This window comes from Rhea pennata, chromosome 11, assembly GCF_028389875.1.
Source record: "Rhea pennata isolate bPtePen1 chromosome 11, bPtePen1.pri, whole genome shotgun sequence".
In the NCBI taxonomy this organism is placed as follows: domain Eukaryota; kingdom Metazoa; phylum Chordata; class Aves; order Rheiformes; family Rheidae; genus Rhea; species Rhea pennata.
In genome coordinates, this window is record NC_084673.1 from 12007892 (window position 1) to 12030197 (window position 22306).

Here is a 22306-nt window from a genome sequence, read left to right on the forward strand (position 1 = left end):
AGGAGGGTCCCACGGGTCCCTAGAGGTGACCATCCTAAATGCTCTTGTAGAAGGGGAAGAATCAGGGACAGTCAGCTTGTCCCCAGAGAGACACCTCCAAGGATATCACTGCCTGGGAACACAATCTCTTCCTCCAGTTCTGACCTGCTCCTTGCTCCAAATCTCTGCCTGCCCTCTGAGCTCTGTAAGAATTCGCTTCTGGGGACTACTATGTTCCCCTAATGCTGTTTGCAAGCTCCTGCTCAGCCTCACCACCTTCTAGGAAGCAGAAGCAGGAAGGAGAGAAGTATTCCACCTTGGTGGTACCACTGAGATTATAGGGAAATGGGCCTCAGGTGAAGGGAAGGATGGCAAGAGATTCCTCCAAACACTCACAAATGCCCTGTGCCTCAGTCCTTTAGCACGTGGCTATGTGGTTTCAAAGCAGTAGAGCAAGCACTCTGCTGGGCATAGGGCTCACTAGCTGGGCATTTCTCCCCCGCTCCAGTCTGGAACCTGATACAGAAGGACCTTCAGTTTGGCAGCATTGCTGAGTTTGCCAGACCCCAGCACAGCCTACCTCTGCTGCCAGATAGTGGCAAAGTCAGCTGCCCCTCTGAGATTTAGGGTAGGATTCTCATTTACACCTAGTCCTTTTTGCACTATTTGTGGGGGTTTGCAAAGTTAAAGTATCCCACTGTACACCTTGTGGAGGTCTTCGTGCCTTCCCTTCCTGGTCAGGAACTTAACGGTCTGACTCTGCTGCGCAATCCCCTTTGCTGCTATTCCATCCTCCCAGGTCATCTTAGGTTTCTCCCTCTTTTCCCTTTTCTCTTACTCTCCCTTCCTCCTGCTCTCCATAACCCTCTCCATACTCCCCTGGGTTTAAGTCAAGTCACTCCTCTGCCTCAGCCAGAAATGCCTTTCTACCCTTCCCATACCCCAAATGGTTTCAACCTTCCCAAACCGGCAAATGGTTTCAACCTGAACGGCCCTATTCAAGCATCCCATCATTTCCCACCACCTTCCCACTCTGCCATGGGACTTCACTTTGTTTAGTTAGGCTGAACTGCCTCTCTGTAGGGACCTGTGACCTTGTCTACTAATCTCAGCTGGATGCCAATTGTCATGCAATGAAAACAAAGTCCCTCCCAATCTAATCTTACTGAGAGAAAAATTGCTTTAGAAGCCATGTTTTGAGGTCAAGTCAGGAAGGAAAGAGTGGCAGAGAATTGGAGCCAAAAGAGCTTTGCTTCTGCACCTGTTAGGCACTGAAGCACCCTTCCAAGGGCAGGAACCACATGGCATGGCACAGCAGTATGCAAAACCAAAACGATGTCAGGCCATGTCCCTCTGTCCCAGCAGGCTCTGACAGTGATCAGTCACAGAAACTTAGGGAGAGAGCATAAGGAGCAGGAAATGCACTACTGCCTTCTAATTATGCCCCTCTCTGTGAGAACCTCTCCCCTCTGATGAGCACCAAGCACTGTGTCAAAGAGATTAACCATGAGCTGCAGGGGGCTGATGGACCTCCTATGGCTGTCACACACAGGGAGCTGTGACACAACATCCACACAGAAACCAGCCTCAGGTGGGCCATATGATTCAGCTCTCCAAGAACCAGTGAGACAGGACAATACCTGAGATACAGGCCTACCTCCTGAGACCTTACGTTACACTGTCCTCTCACAAAAACAGGTCTGAGAAGGCACAATGCACCCATACTACCCATGCCCCTGGGATGCTGGGATTGCACAAAAACCCTTCCACTAGCCAGGAAGAAAACCAGTGTTTTTTCTGCATAAATCCCTTTCTAACCCTCACTCTCAAGGGAAAAGCAAATTAAAAAAAAAAATCCGAGAAAGTTCTGTTTTTTGCAGAGGGGCAGGGTTTTGTGCCCTCTGCAGAAATCCTCATTCCTGACATTGTTCTCTTCTGGCCCCAGATGAAGAGGAAAGTGGCTGGGAGCATATCGTGCTCCACTGACTCTTTCAAGGAAACCTGTTTCATGTTGTTTCTCATGACCCCTTGCTGTGCTTGCCAGTTTCTCTTCCTGCCCTGCTAGTTTCTCAATTTAGTTCCCTCTCACTACTTTATTTTTTCTTTCTCAGTCCTTCTTTTCATGCCAACATAAAATCAAAGTCCAGCCCTAATGAGAGTTTAAGGGAACACCAGGCTGAGGAAAGCAGCTAGGAGAAATGAATCAGGCCACAGAAAAGGGACAGCATCTAAGCAGACCTCATCACCGTGAACTGAGCTAAAGCCTGCAGATAACTCTGCAGGAAGCTGAATGCAAAGCTCACATGCAAACAGCTGTGAGTGGTGGGAAGGGAGGTTGGGTTCACGCAATAGTTAACTCCTTACAGCGCAATTTGAGGACTTGACATTCCCAGTATTCCTTCCAGCCCCCACCTATCTGCAGAGACCCTCTCTCCCCAAGCCTCCTTGCAAGATTTATCCTGCAAATCCCTCTGGCAAACTCTGTAGAGCCCTGCAGTTCAAGGCTCTCAGATCACCCTGGTCTTACTGGCTCCTTCCCCATCCTGCCACATGCTAGAACAAAGCTTCAGTCTGTGCGAGCAATAAAAGTAACTGGACCTGCACCTAAGTTTCTGAATCACCACCATGTTGCTCAGTTTGGCAGTGAGTAGTGCCCTAGTAGACACATAGCTGCCAGCCCTATCACCACTGTGGGTCTTTGCTATGGCAAATTGAGCCAGAGGCTATCCTGCCTTCACGTGAGGTGCAGATTCACAACACAAACTAAGGCTGAAGCCTCTAGACAGGTCTGTCAATCCACCACTGCCAGACCATGGAAGGAAATTATCAGCTTAAACATTATGGCTGCCTTTGCCTTCAACTCCTCTTTTTAAGGAGCAAATGAAGAGAAGACCATGCAGTTACAGCCTTAGCCCTCCTACTCCCTGTGGTGGCAAGAACAAACCTAACTCCCATGAATATTTCCCGTTTCTCTGCCCGACATCTCTGTGGAACATCTTGTCTCCTTATCCTTGCGAGGCTACTAAGAAAACTTCAGTGTCTCCATGGAAGAGTGTAAAAGACCATTCAGAGGACACAGGTCTCGCATGGAAGATACACACAGATACTTGGGCAAAGATAGGGGAGAAGAGAGGTGAATTAGAGGAGGAAGTGTAAGAAACAAGGCTTACACCATTTGCAAAGTCCTTGCTCTGACCTTCCCTGCTCCCCACCCACACAGGGATCAGGTGATCCCCCACCCACACTCTTAAGGGTTTTGATTCACATCTCTCCTGTGCTTCTGAAGCCTGGGGGTGAATTACTATCACAGCATCTGCAATTGCCCAGCTGAACAAAGCCAATTAGACAAACAGTTAAAGTCCTTTCCAGCTAAGTGCAGGCTAGAGAACAGCTAAGGAAATCCTCATGGCCGAGCCCTCTGGTCATGAAATGGGGCGAGCGAGGCTTACATCAGACTCCACATCTGCCATCAGCTCCGAGTCCCCAGCTGCTGTCAGAGTACACAGAACCCAAAACCCCCCTGCCTCAAAGGGACTTGCTGCCCACCTGAAGTGCCCTATACAGCCAGCACTGTTGCTCTGGGGTCTCGAGGAGCTGTCTCCTGGGGCACTGGTGGGTCTGATCTCAATGATGTTGGCAGGAAATGCTGCAGCAGTAGCAAGTCTGCAGCAGGAAAGGTTGAGCTGGTGCATCACACCAGGCTGCTGTGAAAACCTGCTTGCCCACCCACCTACCAACCCTAAAACACGTCTCAGACGAGCACAGAGGACACTAAGCAGAAGACAGGAGCACCAAGGAGAGGGGAAGCTGAGCATCCTCAGCCCTGCCAGCCTTTGGGCTGTGCACAGGTGCAGACAGGCACTTTCACTGCACCACTGTTACTCACGTGCAGTCGGTGTTACACACGATTAAACACCAGTTTAGAGCCTTGCCCACTCCGGTGGGTAGCCCTAAGGCATGGGAGCACTGCAGTGCCTGGCAAGGTGAGCAACCCCACTCAGAGAGGGAGCAAATCCCACCTCCTGCTGGCTACCAAGTGGCTCATCACCTCCACCACTCAGTATGGCCAGAAGAGGACTCAGCCAGGGACCTGTGCAGGTTTCCATTCACTTCTTTGAACTGGGTCTGAAAACAACCCTTCCTTTGCACAGAGATGGGCTGCAGTACTCTGAATATTTGGCCTACAAGATCAAGGGATAAAGAGGTTCTTGATGTGGATTGCCTCTGGTCATCTACCTCTGCTGAATGCCGAGAAATGGTTTCTGTTTTGTCAGAAATTTAGAGCAGGTTTTCAGAGGAGATGACACGACTGCTTCATTTGGGGTGTGAGAAAGGGAACTCATTTCCATTAAAAAAAAAGGAGCTTTTGTTGAAAATAAACTAAAAATGTCACAGCCTAAAATTAATTACCTCAACTTCATTGGGTCATTCAGAATATTTTTCTTCAACTACAAAATACTGTGTTTTACCATTATCTATTTGATTCATTTAATTTTGACTTTTATGTATAAATACTTATTTTGGTGCTACAGTTCTAGGACAGAATTTATCACCACACGAAAATGAAATAAAAACAAATTAATGCCATTAACATTTAATGTTTTGATTGCCCAAAAAGCCCTTTTCCTCCAGAAACACTTCACAGCTGGTCTCAGAACTTTGGTTGTTTGTCCCAAGTGGGAAGAGAGAGTGAGAAACCCCCTCCCCAAGGATCCTGGCTGTTTGCTCTCCCTGGGCTGGAAACCCTCACCTCTGACCAGCTCTTTGACCTTTCTCTTGCACCTTAAATATCCTGAACTCTCCCGTGGAGAGATCTAAAACCTTCAGTTCAGATAAATCAACTCTGCCTTAAAAATAATTCAGCCCATCAAGTGACAAACTACAGAGCCCGTATCTTTCAAATTTGACACAGTACTGCTTTCCCTTTGGCTTGGAAGAATCAATTTAATGAGGTTTAGAGCACAGATTAGTACCAGAATCAAACACAGCCTTCCTAGTCTGTCCACAAATACATATCTCCATACTATGAAGCGAGAGGCATTCAGGAAACCTAAGAGCAGTTCCATTAGCTAATGCACCTCTGAGAAAAACAGCTCCATCGGTGCTCTGTGTGGCAACATGCAGCTGTGCACGGCTGCCCCGAGCCTGAGCCCCTGCTCGCACCCACAACAAGCACTACGTGCAAAGGAGCCTTCCCACCTCCACCTCCGCGCCCAGGCATCACGACAAAGCCTCTCTTTGTGCCCTGAAAGAGGTAGCCAGGACAGAGGATATTGCCTGTTTCCCCAGGCCGGACGAGGGTGCTCAGGAAAGCTGTCCCCATGGTCCAGCAAGATGTAGAAACCTATGGGCTGACAGAGGCACCTGGGAAGGGAGACCTTGATACAGCTGCTGCAGACTCGAGCTACATCAGAAAGATTTTCTGCGGTGAACTATGAGTTACAGCCACTCATCGGCGAGCATGGCGAGGATGCAGGTTGACTGCAGAAAGCATCTGTCCACAGCAGCCTGCAAGGGTTCAGAGTAATCGCAAGTCCACAGAAAGACCAGCTGAGGAAATGAGAGACTTCCTCTGAGGGCTGGCATGAAACGAATGCAGATTTGAGATGTTCCTGCCAGCAGAAGGCCAGAAATGGTGCCTATGAAGGAATTTACAGAAACCACTTAATTATGAATGTTGACTTTTTCCACATTGCCTGCAGTCCAGAGGCCCTGCTGGAGCTGTGGGTTATGTGAAGGCACCTGTTTACCAGCACTGATATTGCAGCAGTGAGTTTAAGAAACCTGAGTGAATCCAGCCACATTCCCTATTCACTGTCTGGCAGTGGAGCACAGATATTAATTAACTTCAGGGTTTGCTCTCCAGAAATACCTCTAAAGAAAAGCACTTTTCCCCCCAGGAGCAGCTGTCCAGATTTTCATATTTTATTTAGCACCAATTTTAGAGGCAAAACCTCAGCTTTCTGTTCATCTTTGTGGATAACAGACTCCTGTTTTCTGCACAGTAAACAGCCTATAAATAAAATACCGACACGGATGTCACACAGAAAATATCTGGAAGGGATTAGTATACATTCTGGATAATAAATGGAGCTGGTTGAATTATTCACAGTGAATAAATCAGCCCTTTTCTGGTTTGGGAGCAGACCCTGAATCTTGTGAAAGCTCTTGGGATATGTTTAGGATAGGAATAACTCATTTATTTCGTTAGGGCTGCTTCTGCGTGGTTTGTGATTTGTCCTAAAAGTCCTATGTGATTGGTGCTATTCTTCAGTGGTCTCATGATTTTTTTCCTTAAGGCAACGAAAAACATTGGCTACAGGTTGGCTGATGCCTTCTCTGCACGCCCGACCTCCCTCAGATGCGGACAGGAGCAGCTACACGAGGATCAGTCACTCCTCCAGCACTCAGGTGCACAGGAGCTGGCTCAGGCGAGTGCTCCTGGACATACAGGAATTAAGAGATATGAGCACTCTCCAAGCAAATGAGTATTTGTGAAGCTGCACCTACAGCTCCAACGAGAAGCAGAGCTGAGCCACTGCTCAGGCACAGAAACCAGCAGCCAGAAAAAGCACTGGGCCCCTTGGAGGGCAACACTCATTCCCCACGACTTCAAATTTATACAATATTCATCTTTGTCAGGGACCAAAAACTGACCTAGCACATTGCATTAGTGCATGTCCTGTGCACCTTCAGGAGATTTACGCTGAAGCCTAACTCAATGCACACAGGACAGGCCAAACCAAATGCTGCTGGGTGCTTTAGCATTGCAATACACCCAAGATGTGGGTGCACCAAGGCTATGTGCTTCCTAAATGATTTGTGAAGCATTTTAAAGCCCTTTCAGTTGAGAAGTGCTGTGCAACTGCTGGAGTCTATTATTATCGGGAAAGTGGGAAGGGGGGGAGCGCAACAAATTTCGTTTACCGATAGGCTTATCTTGTGCTCCAGAGCAACATATTCAAGCGTCTTAAATAATATGCCATTTTAATTTCATTTCCTTCCTACCTATTCCAAAGCAGCCAAAGCTAAGTATAATCAAGACTTAAGGGTTCCTCAGAGCCAAACAGTTATTACTGTCCTTGCTTTCCCCATCTATTAAGAAGAAACGAAGATATTAACCCAAGTCTCGCAGCAGGACAGCCCAGGCTGTATCCTAGGGCTTCCCACAGTGGCTCACACGTTTACTGCTTCCAGCAAAGCACAGGCACTGTTCTTTGGTGTGCAGCTCTGCTTCAGCGCAGAAATGGCACAGACCGCCCAAGGGCTCCAAGCAAGGGCAGCTTAGCCCCGTACGGCTTTTGCAGAGCCCAGCGCCTCTCACTGATCCTTGCCCCCGCTGCTGGAACAATGCAGCCGTCCACGCAGCAGCTGCGGACTCGGTGCATACCAATAACGTGGCATTGATGGGGATTTCTCCCAAAGAGCTGCAATTCAGCAGCTATTCCCCCAGCAGCTGAAGAGCCTTGCAGAGAGGGCAGCAACCCCTGGAAGGGGGTTGAGCCACTGCCTCTCTGCCCCAAAGCCATCCCCTTGCCGGCAGATAGCACGGCTGAGCAGCCCCACGTGGGGTCAGAGAGTCCCCAGCTCGCCCAAAATAGTTTGGCCACAGCAGCCCCTTCCTCACAAACTCTCCCTCTGCCAGCTTTAATTTCAAAATCCAAACCCTCTTCCTCTGGCTACTTGGGATTTACATGAAAGCAGTCAGTGGGGAGTTCTCTTCATTCATGCTGTGCTTATACGTCTAAATTATAAAGTGTGTCAAATGAGGATTTAATTTATATTTAACAAGACAAGGTTTGCAAATTAGTTATTCATCAACTGATAACGAATAAACATTTCCCCCATTCTCCCCCCCCCCTTTTTTTTCACGGGGTTTTCACAAATGCACCATACAGGCAAATCTATTAAATCTATTCTGCAACACTCCAGACATGGGAAAATATGTTCTTCATCCTCAATTTCGTTAGTGTGTTGCATGGTAACTACTGCAGCCAGGCAGAGCATTATGAATTTAATGGTGTGCAGCATCTCTTAGAGAGAGAAAGGGGGAATAATGAACATGTGCATCTGGACATACCACCCTCCCGGGGATCAAGTCCCCCACTCAGGGATAAATCCAAGAAAAATCATTTGCTGCAATAATAGAGGCAGGAGATTATTCATACACTAGAGGAGTCACAGGCACTTTGGAAGTAGCAGAATTTGGCCCTTGGTGAATGACAGAGGCGCATTTTGCACTTTCCATCTTTTGTATCATTAAGTAATGGGACCAAGGTGGTGCACAATCCCAGTAGAAGAGCCTGCCTTGCTACAGAGCCTGCCACACAAGGGCATCTCCTCTGCTTGCAACAGCCTCCCACATACCAAAGAGAGGAGTCACCTGCCTGCAAACCTGCCCTACCTATGCTGCCTCTGCTCCCAGACTCCTGAAGCAGGTACCATGCAGGCCCCTGGACGGAGTAAAAAGTCCCTGTTCACTTTGGCCAAAAGGCTACTGCAGCACTCATGCCATGCTCCAAATGCTTAACCATGAGCCTCCTTGCATTTGGTTTTACATGATAAAGGAAGCAAAGAACATAGCAGCTCAGGTCTCTGGGAGAAAGTTGGAGCAGGATCTGCTCTATCCCCAAGCCAGGAGCAGAAGTACTTTTTCGCTCCCACCGATGCAGACTCTCATGGACACTTCGCGGACACCTTCATGTCTGAAGCACATTCAGTCCCAATATTTGGCAACTGCTTTACTTCTACAGCATTATTTTCTGAGAATTAAACATGCCTAAAGGAAGGTGACCCAGAACTCGAGGAGCCCTTGACATCAGTTAAAGCTATAATCTATAGCAATAAAGCCATTACAAAACAAAACCAGGGGCAAATCCCTCCAGCAAACAACCAGTCAGCAGAAAACTTGAACCCAAAGTCTCCTCCCTTGGCCTCCACTGCTGCAGCCCTCCCCAGGCACCTCTTCCTGCAAACACGCACAGAGAACCAAGGTTGGGTTTTTGTCACTATATCAAAGTACCAGGCTCAGATTTGTGATGCACCAAAGAGATTGGAAAACAGGCATCCAAACTCCCAGCACAGCTTGGACAGCTGAGTTCTGTGCAGTAATGCATTTGACTGAGGTGCTGCTGGCCAGCTCCAGCAGCCCAGCACACCCCTTCCCTGACAGTGGAAACATAGCCACTCTGCTAGCTGCTGGTCGGAGCCAGCTCACCTCAGCTGCCTGGGACACACCAAGTGCCCCAATCCTAACCAAAGGAGATGGGTCCAAGGGAATGGGGAGGCCACTTATGCCAGGCATTCTTTGAAACCCCAGCATATGCAGCAGTGGGAACAAGCAGCACTTGGGTCCAATGCAAAAATCACCTTTTCCACAGCCCTTTCCCTCTCAGCCCATCTTCTCTCAGGCAAGCCCAGGCTCTCTGTGGCCCATTGGACAGGCTCCAACCTCATGTAACCACCTCCTGGTAGTACACAGCCATCCCTCCTGCTGTGCCCTGCCGGAGCTCCTGCCCAAGCTCCTGCCCTGCCACACGTAACTGTGAGCAGCCCTGCAGGGAGCATTGCCCTGCTCCACCGGCAAGCTGGTTGCCAGCTCAAGCCTGGCCACTGGTTGCTGCAGGCAGCCTGGTGCGAGCACCCAGTCATCCCACCACCCTCCTTCCTACCCTGTGCATTGCAGGGAAGCAAAACAGAGGGATGGGGCAGGAGGAAACAAGAGCTCTGGTCTTCATTTTGGTTGCTAACGTGTTTTCATTCTCCCTTAGGATGGCAGAGCCAGGTCCTCTTCACAGGGAGGTGAGAATTTTGAGTTTACCTGAATACCTAAATGGCAAACAAGACAGCCATTCTGGTCTACAAAAGATAGCAGGAAATCACTTTGCATTTCTTCCCTCTCCAAACTTGTTTGCTTTCTGCTGACTTCTGAATATTAATGTTATTTATGACAAGTGATCGATGAGGGGGATGCAGAATTCACACCCAACACAGGGCATTTTCAAATCACCTTTTCATTTCTAAGGACCTGAATCACTTTTGTATCCTGATGTGATTTATCACTTTGAGGTTGAGCAACAGCTACACAGGACTAGCCTCTAGGCACTGACAGAGTATTGCCAGGCTGAAGGCAGCAGTGAGTAGTTAACTCTTTCAGGGGAGGTTGAGAGATCATAGGACATCCAATATTCAGACTATATTGCTTAAACTGGAGTCTTCTATTCCACCAGCCTGTTGGAGAATCTTGCAGCCTTTGGCTTCAGATACACAGACAACACTGGGTTATGCGAAAAGCCACAGTAATGGTGGTAAATCCTCTAAAAGTAGAGATAGGTTTTTATCTTCTACATGGCCTGGCCATGTAACGGACAAATGCTTACTAAGATGTCGTCACTGCAATGCACTGAAGAGATCAATAGTGCATCTCCCCCCCAGCTGGCTTTCAGGCTTATACTGCCTCTATCTGCAGCAGAGCTACAGCTGCTCAGACAGAGCATCTCAGAGAAATCTCACCAGGGGCTCAGGAGAAATCTAGCTCCAAGTCAAATCCTGGTTCTCTTGCTTATGCATTGTCTCAGGCTGTGTATGGAAAAAGAAAAAGATCTGGCATTCAAGACAGGCCTGAGACCTGAAAGGAGGCAGAGCTTCACAGGTTAAAAAAAGCTCTGTAAAAAGGGGTAAAGTGTTGGTAGCAGGAATCATTCTTCCCCAGCAATGACAATCTGGATGGTACCTTTGATGTCAGTGCTGTTCACAGCAGGACCCACAGAAGGGCTTTGTTTGTTGCACAAGTGTGTGTGGGGAACAAAGCAAAGGGCAAAGTAGCTGAGCCCAGTGGCATCCTGGCCAGCCACAATGGCTTTATTGCAGCCCTTTTCTTTCTTTAGGAGAAGCTATAGCAGGATGAACTTCTCATGAGCAGGGGGAAGCGCTCACCCACACAGGTGACCAAAAGCTGCCACCCAAAACTAAGACCTGGGCCTAGCCTTCTTCAGTATCTACACAGCATCTCAAGGAGAAAGAATTCCAAGCTCAAGGGCATCAAAGATTCTGATGTTAGTAAGGGATGGTGAAGGAACAAGGTTCATAGTCTGCTTAGGAATGCCAATGCAGGTGCCTTTAAATCATTTGTTACTGTTGGAAGATCTGCCTTTCTACCTGGCAAGAGGCACTGCCTCCTTCAAGGGACTGGGACCCAGCAGGGACCCCCAGACTGGCAGTATCCAGGCACCTTGGAGAGACTGTGCAGCCAGTTGTGACTGACACAAAATACCACAAGCCTAATCATCCTCAGCTATTTGGACTGAATGGTTTCCTCCCCCAGCCAACCAGCTCCTCACTACAGTGTTTCCGTTAACAGCAGTTACCCAGTGCACCAATATCTTCCTCAGATGAGGAAGCTCCAGCTGGGTAAATCAGCTCTGAGGCAGCAGCTTCACCAGCAGAGCTCTACAGATGCAGACAATTTCTGAGAGCCAGTCACACCTTCACACTCTTGACTCGCATTAAGTGTGCTGGGACCCCCGGGGAACTTGTGCAGTCATGGAGCCCAATTTCACACCAAGTAAAAGCTTTTGCTGACTCTTAGAAAGAGTCAAAGCACATTGGTTCAGCTGCTCTAGGAACAGTCAAGCCTGTCTCCAGCAGCATTCTCCTGAATGGATTCTCTGGTGTCTAGTAAGAGCTGAGTTCACACAATAGCTTTTCCCTCAACAGGGATAGCTATTGTCTCTGTCTGGCATTCTGTTTTCGCAAAAACAGGAGCAACTGAATATGTATGATGCCCATATCCTTACTGCTAAACATAGTTGGTGTTAGGCCAATGGAGCAAGAGTCACTGAAGTGCTGGGATGGACATACATACGTTTGTTCTCACATACACATCGCCATTGCGTAAGCTTTGTTTCTTAGGAAACCAGTCTAGCAGCAGCACCTGGTATCTCTGTTTGGGAGAAGAGAAGAGCTCTGAATGCAAGACTGGATTTTGTAAGTCATTCACTACTCCTTCAACCTTGCAAGGTCATGCAAGGCTCCTATAACAGGGAGGAGAGCAAAGCATTCAAGAGGGATGGAAAGGCATAAACAAAACAGGTAAAGAGGAAAATAGGAGTGAAGAAGTGCACAGTGGTTTCTCTTTGTATTCTTGGCATATTCTAGGGCAGTGCAAATCAGACTGGACAGCCATCTATACACATGACTCCCATAGTCCACCTCCAGGCACTGCATTTGCTGAGGAAGTGTATGGGGCACGGGGCACCCCTGCCCCATACACTTCTCCATGCAGCTTTGGAGCAGCAATGCAGGGGGAAGCTTGCAATATCTGCCAACAGCCTGGGAATGACCTGATCCACACGACCTGTGCTAAAGTATCACATTGCTATGGCCCTCCTCACACCCTCCTAGAGGAGTTCAAGCACAAGCTTACATGAAGGGAGAGTTGAGGGCCTGAGGGCAGGTCCTATTCTGCGGTTACTGGATGACCTACTCCAATCTCACAGGGGAGGCATTGCTGCAGTACCACTCAATAAGATGCATCACTCAAATTGCAGCCCTAATCACCCAGCCACTTTGAAGATGGCCTGCTCCCCACTCCATCCAGGTAGCTAGTTCAGTTCAGACGGCCACAGCAACATGGTGGTGGTGTTCTCCACCCCATTGCTCCTCTCCTCTTTCACAGGGCTCTGTTAAGTAACTTCAACCCACACAAAGCCACATCTCCAGGAAGCACCAGGCCCACAAAACCAACCAAAGGAAACCTCTTGACTTGAGGCCTTCCCTACTGGGCTTCCTGATGGTGCCTTCATCACACAGGTAAGTGCCCAGTCAGGTCCCCCTCTGGCTAGCCTACAAGCAGGCACCATGTGGAAGCACATATTATTGCAAAAGTGTAATAAAAATACTTTTCGGAAGGAGAGTGGTACTACCACTACAATGCCATTCCTCCATCCACCAAACAGGTTTGTTCAGTGGAAGTTTTCCACTTCATGAAAGTAAAACCACATCCCAGTCCTGAAAACTCTTCAGGTTTGAGGGAGACCATTTTGGTTTCTGCTCAGTTTTCTGTTAAGACAAGAGCAGCCAAATTGTCCTAGCTGCCTCTGCCCTGTCTTCCCCCATGACACTGCCCAGTGGCAAAAATGGTTTTCAAAACCTAACAGCATTGCCAAGTTTGTTTCTTGATGAAAACAGGGCGGGAGGGGGGGAACAAAACAATAAAACCCCAAAACAAACAAGAAGGTGAAACACTTCAGAGGAGAAGAAGCTCCCCATGAAAAGTCAGTCAACAGTTGTTCTCCAGTGCTGCAAGGTCTGGAGGATCTTCACAGAAAAGAGCATCTCTACTGAGTGTTTCTACGACTCCTGCTGCAGTGGGGCCTGAGCCATGAATGGAAACTGCTGAAGTCAGGATGACGTCGATCTAAGATGGTAAAGTATAGAAATACAGCCTTTTGATCCAAGTTACCCTGCCTCTCCCCAGCATAACAGGCACAGGCCTAGGCACCCAAGTTTCACACCATCAGACCATTACCATGGCAACCATCTCCAGATTCCTATTTCAATCCTCCTGAGAACTGCACTGCTCCCCCTCCCAGCCAGCATGGCATTGCCTCAGCAGGAGCAGTGCGGTTCACCCCAAGCATCCCAGCACCCTTGTGCTCGTGTTTCCCCAGGACTGGAGAGGGCAAAACCTCCATGCAGAGATATCTGTCTGTGCATTGCAAGCAGAGAACAGAGAGCATCGTCATCACTTTCCCGAGCATGGTTGGTCACTGAGCCCACCTACAACATATGGGGACCTTGCTCCTAAGCAGGGATGGCAGTCAAGCTTCCCTAGCTCCAGCGATCAGCAGTTGGGAGCACATCTTCCCAAAAAGGGGACACAAATCCAGTTCTTGTGACAACATCTTTCATGCCACATCTAGCCAGAGGGATGCAATCCAACTAGGCAGCAAAGAGTCAGCTACATCCCATGTACTCAGGCTTTGTACACCCATGACATTGTAGCAACGATGTCCACTCACCATCTGGATGACAGATACTGGCCCAATGCTGTTCACATAGATATCCACATCAATAAACGTGGGCTTGACTGTAAAGGAAATAGAATGAGTTTGGGTGAGCAGGAGGCCAGGGTCATCAGCAAAGGACAGAGGATTAGAGGCTGAAAAAGGTGGGGGGCATTCAGGAGCAGTGTGGCTCCATTTGACCAGCAATCCCAACTACAGCAGCCACAAAGCCACATGGAGAACACAGGACACCCCTGGGCAGGTCACCACCTGCTGCCCCAGTCTCAAAGGGTGGCCGCAAGGGACACTTACTGCCTATGTCAGGCCTCAGCTTGTTGTCATAGTTCTTCAGCAGTGAGTTGAGGATTTGTGTGGCATCAGTCTCCTGTGCCTTAGGGGTGAGGACCCAGGTTTTATTGATGCTGAGGTAATCATAATCATATTCCTCTGTGCTTTCACACCTGGAACAGAGAGAGAGAGAAAAAAAAAGAGAAATTGCTGTGGAACCTCTCTGATGAGCTGTGGGAGACTGAGCATAGCTGGGTTTCACAGAGACAGAAGGAGGAGGGCCAGCGTTGCTCAGAGGAGCTCAAGGATCTTTCTGCAATACTCCTAAGGTGACACAACTTGCCTGGCACCTTTACTTACTTCAGAGTCCCCAGAAACACAAGGTTCCTCCCACTAGCAGTCAGGATTAGCCAGCAGCAGTCACAGGGCACTTCACATGCACCTCATATTCCCTTTGGCAACATGTTGCTCCTCCCTGGAGCAGAGGGGCCAGCCCTGCCCTCCTCAGCAGCCTCCCTGGCCCTCTCTGCCAGCTCTCTGCTGCCCTCAGCACCACCAGCTCCTGGGGCTGCCTTGTTAACCCCAATTACCTCAGCTGCCCTGACTTACACACACACACACACACACACACACACACACACACACACACACCTGAAGCTTGCTTCCTCAAAGGAAGAGGACAGCAACCAAACAGCATTTTCAGGCAGTTCTAACAAAAGCATTTTGGAGAAAAGAAGGTCCTAAAACTACCAAGCACACAGCATGCATGTCTTCCTTACCAAGAACCTTGCCATCTGCCCTGCACAGACCCTGGGAAATGAAAGCCTCATGCAAATGCATCTGCCCCAAAGCCAAGAGCTGACATAACCCATTCCCTGTACTTGACAACCCTTCCACTCCAACCTTGGGCTTGAGCTCCCACTTAAAGCCACAATTTTTTTTTTTTTTTTTTTTTTGATCTTCCAGTTCCAAGCCAGGCAGAAAAAGCTTGCATCCTTCTCAGAACATGACCCATTAAGCTAACAGCTTCTCTCACCGTCTTTCAAACATACCCTTTTCTAAACCTTCTGCTCCTCCCCCTTTTCCTGAAGGAGCTTTCGTAAAACCTCTAATTAAATTAAGTCCACATGGTCACGCGGGAAATTCTAACCACCTGCCACTGCTCTGGGCTGGTCATTCACAACATTGTCACCAGAATGACATAGCCATATGCATGAGAGGATGCTGAGCCATCCTACACCCAGCACATCCCCCTCAGCATTTGCCCTTTCAATGTGTCACCTGCTCCAGTGCCAGAAAGGGTCTCACAGCAGGAGCTGCCACTGTGTTGACACATCCCAGCTGGAGATTTGCAGCTCCAAGGTGTAATCACTGATACACCATCTCCCTTCAGTATTAGGGGAGGCAGAGCCTGGCAAAGGTACTTGGAGAGGAAAAAAAGCATTAAATTGACATGTTGCAGTTAATTTATCAGAAGCTCCTCTTTTAAAACCCCAGATAAAACTTGCTTTCACAATCACTTTAGAGCTCTTTGCATCTCCCCAGCTTCCAGACACAGAGATGTGTTCCCCGACAAGGGATCACTTCTGTGCAGCTGGCTGCCTGCCGCCACATGTTAGGTGTTGGTACATCAGCTTGTTGTTGCCTGTCTGATTGCACGCTGCACTTTTTGACAATGTTTAAGGAGTCTTAAGCAACACTGTCAGGATGTGCTTCCCTATCCGAGCAGACGCGGCGCAGGGCTCGCTTGGCCAGCTTGCTGCAGCGTGCCTTTGAAACGCAGCTGAGCAGATAACTCCTCAGGATCCTCTGCAAGTGGCTGCATGGGCACAGGACTACCGCTGCGCCCACCCAAAACCCGGCCAGAACTGACATCTGGGGCCAGTCGCTCCTGCGGGGCTCACGGAGCGACGTGTGCCTTTGCCCTCAGCAGAGCTCTGCCCAGCTGCCTTCCCTTGCAGCCTGTGTTTAGGACGATGTTAGCTGCCTGCAAGCCTTAGCAGAGAGGGCACAGCTTTACCTAAACCTCATTTCAGTGTTTACTGGACCCTAGTGGAAGCCAGCGCAGGACAGGTTACTGACCAGCACTGATCACTGCATGTCCTGCTGCCCAGCCAAAGTCACTGGACACAAAGCCACTGGAGACAAGTCCAGCTGTAAGGCTGGACTACAGTCCTAAACGTTCCTCCTGGGCATAACAAGACCAGGCTGGTTACTCTGATCTCAGCCTTAGAGCAAGCTTAACTGGCTTTGCCCTGTCTGGTATTAATGCCCTAAAGTTTGGGATAGCATTTCCAAAGAGTCATATCCCTATTACAGAAGCAGAGGCACTACCAGAAAAATGCTTTCTGATAATACAGCTAATCCTGGGCCACAAAACCAGATCAAGCCATTTTAGCAGTTTTTTTCCTGGTGAAAATGCACTTTTCCTGTGTGTATGTGCAGTCCTCTGCCCCAGCTGTTGCTGATTGGGAGGGAAGGTGACTTGAGGCCTCTGCTTCTTCCTCAATCTCTCTTCCCAGTGGCCTGATTCAAATCAAGAAGAGCCCCAAAACTACTGCAAAGGCAGAGGAATTAAGAAGAAATTGGGCTATGCATGGCCAAAGAGGTCTCCCCACCTGCTGAAGGAAGTGTCACACAGCAACCCGTCATGATCATGAACGTACTGTGAACATGTGCTGGCCCACAGCTCTGGCTTCTTGCACGTGGGAAGTGTAAGCCAGACAAAAGGCAGAGCCATGTTCCCTCACCTCTGCTTGTTGAAATGTCAAAACATCTACCTGACAGCACTTGGGTGCCAAGCCGTAGGGCCAGGAGGCAACACTAGCATGGCAGGAAAGGGGAGGATGGCTGAAGGACACAGCTAGGGACAGTGCGAGGAGACCTCTGTGCTGACAAACATGGTTGGAGACACAGCAGCCCCTGTCTGGTGCCTGCACAGCAGCCAAATGTCCTTTCAGCTGTGCTCGCATATATGGATGGGGTTGGTCACCTCCCGGGCAGCTGTTGGCATTACTGCAGGAGGACAAAGCTATTTGCCTGGCCTGCCTCCCCAAGTTGGTTTTACTCAAACACGTACCTGTTTTACTCAGATGTCTGAGCATGTTCAGACCCCTGAGCATATGGGTAAGCACACGAAAAGCAGCACCTCCGTTTCTTGCAAGACAAGAACAGTGTTACTGCCGTGCCTAGGTAAGACGCTCTGCATCACGGCAAGTGCTCACTGCCATGCACAGTGAAGTACCCCAGCCCCAGCCGGTGGCACCCGGCACTCAACGTGCTGGCAGGCTGCCTCCCTCTCCCGGTTTCAAAGCTGTCCTGAGAAGTTTTCCCTCAGCAACAGGAGGGGGAGAGTAACTGTGCTGTGGGATCCCAAATACGTCAGTGCTCCATCCCTAGTATGCCAGTGAAGGATGCTTGACCGGGACGTGTATCCACTCCCTATATGCAACCTGGTGCATTAGCAAAGAAGAAGACTGCTAAAATTTTATACTAAAACCTGTACCAGCTGGGGAGGTGACAGGCATCCTCTTAGCTGTCCCTAGTGCAGAAACAGGGGACATCCCAGAAGACTGCCACATCCCCTGGGGATCTGCCCTGCTATCTAACCCTCTGCAAATGCAGATTCAAGCCCCCAGGCCCTACACAACTCCCACTTGCTCACCAGCTCCAGAGGAACAGACAGCAACGCAACACAAGGACAACATTTCAGTTAGTTAAAAAGCACTCTCGTCAACCCTAATTACTGTATGCTAACGTATCCTTGTTGCGACCCATATCAATGCCTCCAAGGGCTTATAGACACAGGCATATTCAGGCAAATTAATCTAAATTAAAAGCTGGCGGAGGATTTAAGGACAGGGGGCTCATTAAACTGCACCCTGCCCATCTGACATGTCTTCGTACCTCTCCTGTCACAGCATGCTCGACGTGGCCCTGTTGGTCAAGTCTGCACAGTTTTAACCATCCATCAAGCCAGCTTTCTGGGTGGTGCGATGCTGTGCAGCGATCCTGCTTCCAGGGGCTGAGAGCGGGGCCACTTGGTCGAGCCGCCGCAGTGCCCAGGCGATGCTGTACATTTGCCTCCAGGGCGGGCACCGTCCGGGGAGTGCTGAGTCACCTCGGCACAGAGCACCCAGCCAGCTCCAGCACCGGCTTCGGCAGCCTCTGCCGAGAGATGAGCTCACGTGTGCCGCTTCAGCCCGAACAACCTACTACCCGTATGCCCTTGCAACCGCCACGAAGTGTGAAGCAGGGGAAATTCATCCATGCAACATGCAGTTGTGCCAACACAAGGAATGCTGAAAGAGACCCTGCAATAACTTGCTCCTTTTTTTTCTCCCCCCTTCCTTCTTCACCCACAGGCTTCTCCTCCTCCTCCATCAGCCCCCAGCCCAGGGACCCTGCTTCTGGCAAAGCAGGACTCAGTGAAGAGGCAGAGATGAAAGACGAGGGAGAAGGGAAGTTGGGTTAGCTATGGGGTAAAGCTTCTCACTTAAAGGCAGGTGAAGGATAAAGGACTTAACTACTCCTCCATGCGATATTGCAGTTTATGACTCCCAATCTCAAAATGAAGTGCTCACAGCAGTGCACTGCGGAGACAGCAGGGCACAGGAACAGGGATGCACCAAGGTTTCCCCTCTCAGCCCTCCAGTGCCCTGAGCAGCAGCATGCTGGCAAGGCTGGCTGTCCATCCCCAGCCTGGGGCAGTTATCCCTGCCTCGACCCAGGGAAGTCTGTGCCCCAAGGGAGGATGTAAGGGACCATCCTTCTGCCAGCACCAGAGTTCAGGAAACCTTGGCAGACCAGACCTTTAGTAGCAGGATTCATGCTCCCTGTCCCTGACTGCATTTGTAATGGGATTTGATCAGCTTTAAGGCAGCTTATTCTGCCAATTAGCTTCTGCCAGTAAAATCCCTCTTCCTCTGAGCCCTAGGGGCAACAATCTGCTGACAGCATGTTCTTTCCCCGATCCAGCCATTAAACTCAGTAGCAGGGCTAGAAATTGTTTTTTTTTTAAAAAAAAAAAAAAAAGAGCAGGGGGAAAGGAGAAAAAAAAAGGAAAGGGAAACTTGGAAAACCCCCTGCGCGTGGGGCCTTGATCCCTGTTTACACCGGCGCGTTAGGAACCGCCGGCCCCGGCCGACCTCCCGACCTGCCCGGCCCGACGCACCGGCGGCCCCGCGCTCCGCACCGGCGGCCCCGCGCTCCGCACCGGGCAGCACCCGTCAACCTGTAGAGCCGGCGGGAGCCGCTGCCACGCTCGTCCCTCCCGGCGGCCAGCCCGGGAGTTCCGGGGGGACACCAGCCCCGGCCCACCGAGCGCAGCCCGGCTCGGCGCGGGGCTGAGCTGCCCGTGCCCTGCCGCGGGCGCCCCGCGGGGGGCTCAGCCCCGGCGGGCCCCGGCCAGCGCGGCGGCGGCGGGGCGGCGACGGAAGGCTCCGTCCGCGGCGCGGCGAAGCGCACGGGCGAGGCGCGGCGGCGGCGCGGGGCTCCGGCGGGGGCGGCCGGAGGGGCCGCGCGGAGGTACCCGGGCCCCACAGGCGGCCGCTGCGGAGAGGCGCCGCCGCCGCAGCCCCCTGCCCGCCCTCCCCTCCCGCCGCCCCGACGGGTAAACTGAGGCAGCGGCGGGCGCGGGGACTTCGCCCAGGACGCGGGGGCAGCCCCGGCGGCGGGGGCGCGGACGCCTGGGCTCACCTGGCGGCGCGCAGCGCGGGGCCCAGGGCCAGGCAGAGCAGCAGCAGCGTCCCGGGCATGTCGGCGAGGCGAGGGCCGGCCCGGGGGGGCGGCGGCGGCGGCGGCGCGCCCGCCGCGGCGGGGCTCGGCGGGGGCCGGGGCGGCGGCGGGACCCCCCGCTGCCCGCTGCGCTCCAGCCCCGCCGCCGCCCGCCCGGCTCCGCGCTCCGCTCCGCGCCGCGCCGCCGGCAGGAAGGGGGAAAGTTGGGCATTTCTTCTCCTACTCCGCGGCGGGGAGGGGGGAGGAGGGGCTCCGCGCAGGGTCCTAGCTCCCTCCGCCTGGGGGGGCAGTTAACCCCTTTCTCCCCCCTCCGCCGCGGGCGCAAGCACCGGCGGCCGCAGCGCCCCGGAGCCCCCCACCCGTGCAGACAGCGGGGGCGTCCCAAAGTCAAAGGGAGACGCGTATCTGCCCGCCACGGCGTTCCCCCGTGCGGAGGGAAGCGGCTGGGATTCAACAACTTGCATAACGATCTCCTTCTCCCTCTTTGTGTAAAGAGAGGGGCAAGGTCTTCACTTGTTAATCACATTTTTTTTTTTTTTTTTTTTACAAATGTGCAATATTCCGAAAAAAGACAAAGGAGCAGGCGCTTCTTTTTAACAATATTTTAACAATACACAAAGCATCAGTCTGTGCTGAGCAGAGCTGCGAGGGAGACACAGCCAGGAAGGGGGTCAGGCCCTTTTCCACCTGTTAGGGCTGCTGTCCCATGAAAAAAAACTGGGAGGATGCACAGGACAGGAACTGCGAGGCAGCCAGGGGTGCAGGGGGACCACGGTGCCAAGGATGGGCTGTGCATCTTCAGCCTCTTAGCTTACTCACTGCTCCCTGTTCATCCTGGTTTGCATTGTGGCCCTGAACATTTCTTTTCACTGCTGTCACCCACCTTGTAAACAGGAATAAGGGATTCCTTCTTGGGGAGTTTTGGATGGGAGTTACTGGAAAAGAAGTTTGTTATTCCTACATGCTGTAAAATAATTATCCTTTATCATCTGGTTATGCTGCATGAGTTGCAGGAGCCTGTCACCCAAGGGGCCTGGTCCTACCTCTCCTAGTGGGATCTGGTAACACTGATCACAATTGGGGATTTGGTGTCATCCTTTTGGTACTGGAGTGGGACCATGTGCAACTGGCTCTTCCGTGTCTGCCACAGCCTTCCCCCCATCAGGTGCGTGAATCACTTCTTTGCTCTGATTTGCAGGGTGCTGGTTACCATCATCTCATTTGCTCAGTTTGACAGCATGAGGAGCTGCCCTGTCACTATACTTGTTCGGTGCCTGACACCCAGGATTGATCTCAGTGGGGACTAGGAGTGCAACAGGAGTGCAAGCAATAAATAACAGCAGCACATCTGGGAGATTTTTCAAGGCTCTTCCTACGCAAGCCTCCCTCGCTGATTCTTGCAATGATCACCCTACGCCCTCAAGCATGAGATCTGCGTAGTGTGGAAACAGTAGGAGCCCAGCTGCAGGCACTGCAGCTCCAAGATGGAATTTCCTTGTATGAAGCAGCTGCAGATTATGTTTCTTTTAGTGCATGCACATAAGCTAGCTCTGGGATGACAGGGTTTGCAGGAAGCATGTGTTAGAAAGAGTAAATAATGAAAATCAAAGGAGCAGTGAAGGTGGAAAGAATGCTTTAAGCTTCAGAGCAAGCCACTGGATTTCCCCACAAGCTCTCTGGAGAAACAAGTTGGGAAAGGTGCAACAGCAACCACAGGGAGGATGTAGCTGTCAAAGGGTCATGATTTTAGACAGTTCACAGAAAATGCAAGGGTTTGTACATGTGCTCTCAGCTCCCCCTCAAGATGCAGGATGTCATGTGGTACATGGGGAAACTCATGGGAATGACTTCTTTTGACTTGTTCTGCTAGCTGAGAACTGAGAGATCTGAGAGACAAGTGGTGCTTGGAGAGCTGGAGACAGTTGGAGCAGCATTAGGGAGTCACAGCATCATAAAAGATGCTGTTTCAGGGACATCTTCCAGGCAGTAGTACCCACAGGGAGCAGCTGCTGTCCCTGGTCTCTTCCTTCATCTAAAGTAATTTCTTGTTGCAACTGGTATCGAGGCTTTTGCTTGAACCAAGTGAAGGAAAGAAGTGTGTTTATGGTGTATGTGTAGGAGAGCCAGGGTAGAGCACTGCTTTCCAGTCAAACATCTTATTTATCAACAGTGCAGGCTGAGGTTGAGAGAAACCCTTTCCAAATTCAAAGTGAATGATTTTGGCTAGGGAAAAAAAACCCTCTCATCCCAAATATTGAGAAGGACAAAACATTCTCCATCAATGTTTTGGGAGGAAG

The 22306-nt window shown here is 50.8% G+C and overlaps 1 protein-coding gene across 1 annotated transcript in view; it reads right to left on the reverse strand.

Annotated features, from left to right (window-relative positions):
* Positions 1-20052, reverse strand: part of GABRE (gamma-aminobutyric acid type A receptor subunit epsilon) — a 39705-nt gene extending 19653 nt beyond the window's left edge. The window contains exons 1-3 of the mRNA XM_062584659.1: positions 19971-20052; positions 14298-14446; positions 14001-14068 (exon numbers count right to left, since the gene is read on the reverse strand). Coding sequence (XP_062440643.1) covers positions 14001-14068; positions 14298-14446; positions 19971-20029 — 276 coding nt within the window. The 5' untranslated portion in view covers positions 20030-20052. The remainder of the gene's footprint in view (positions 1-14000; positions 14069-14297; positions 14447-19970) is intronic.
* Positions 20053-22306: the final 2254 nt, after the last annotated feature.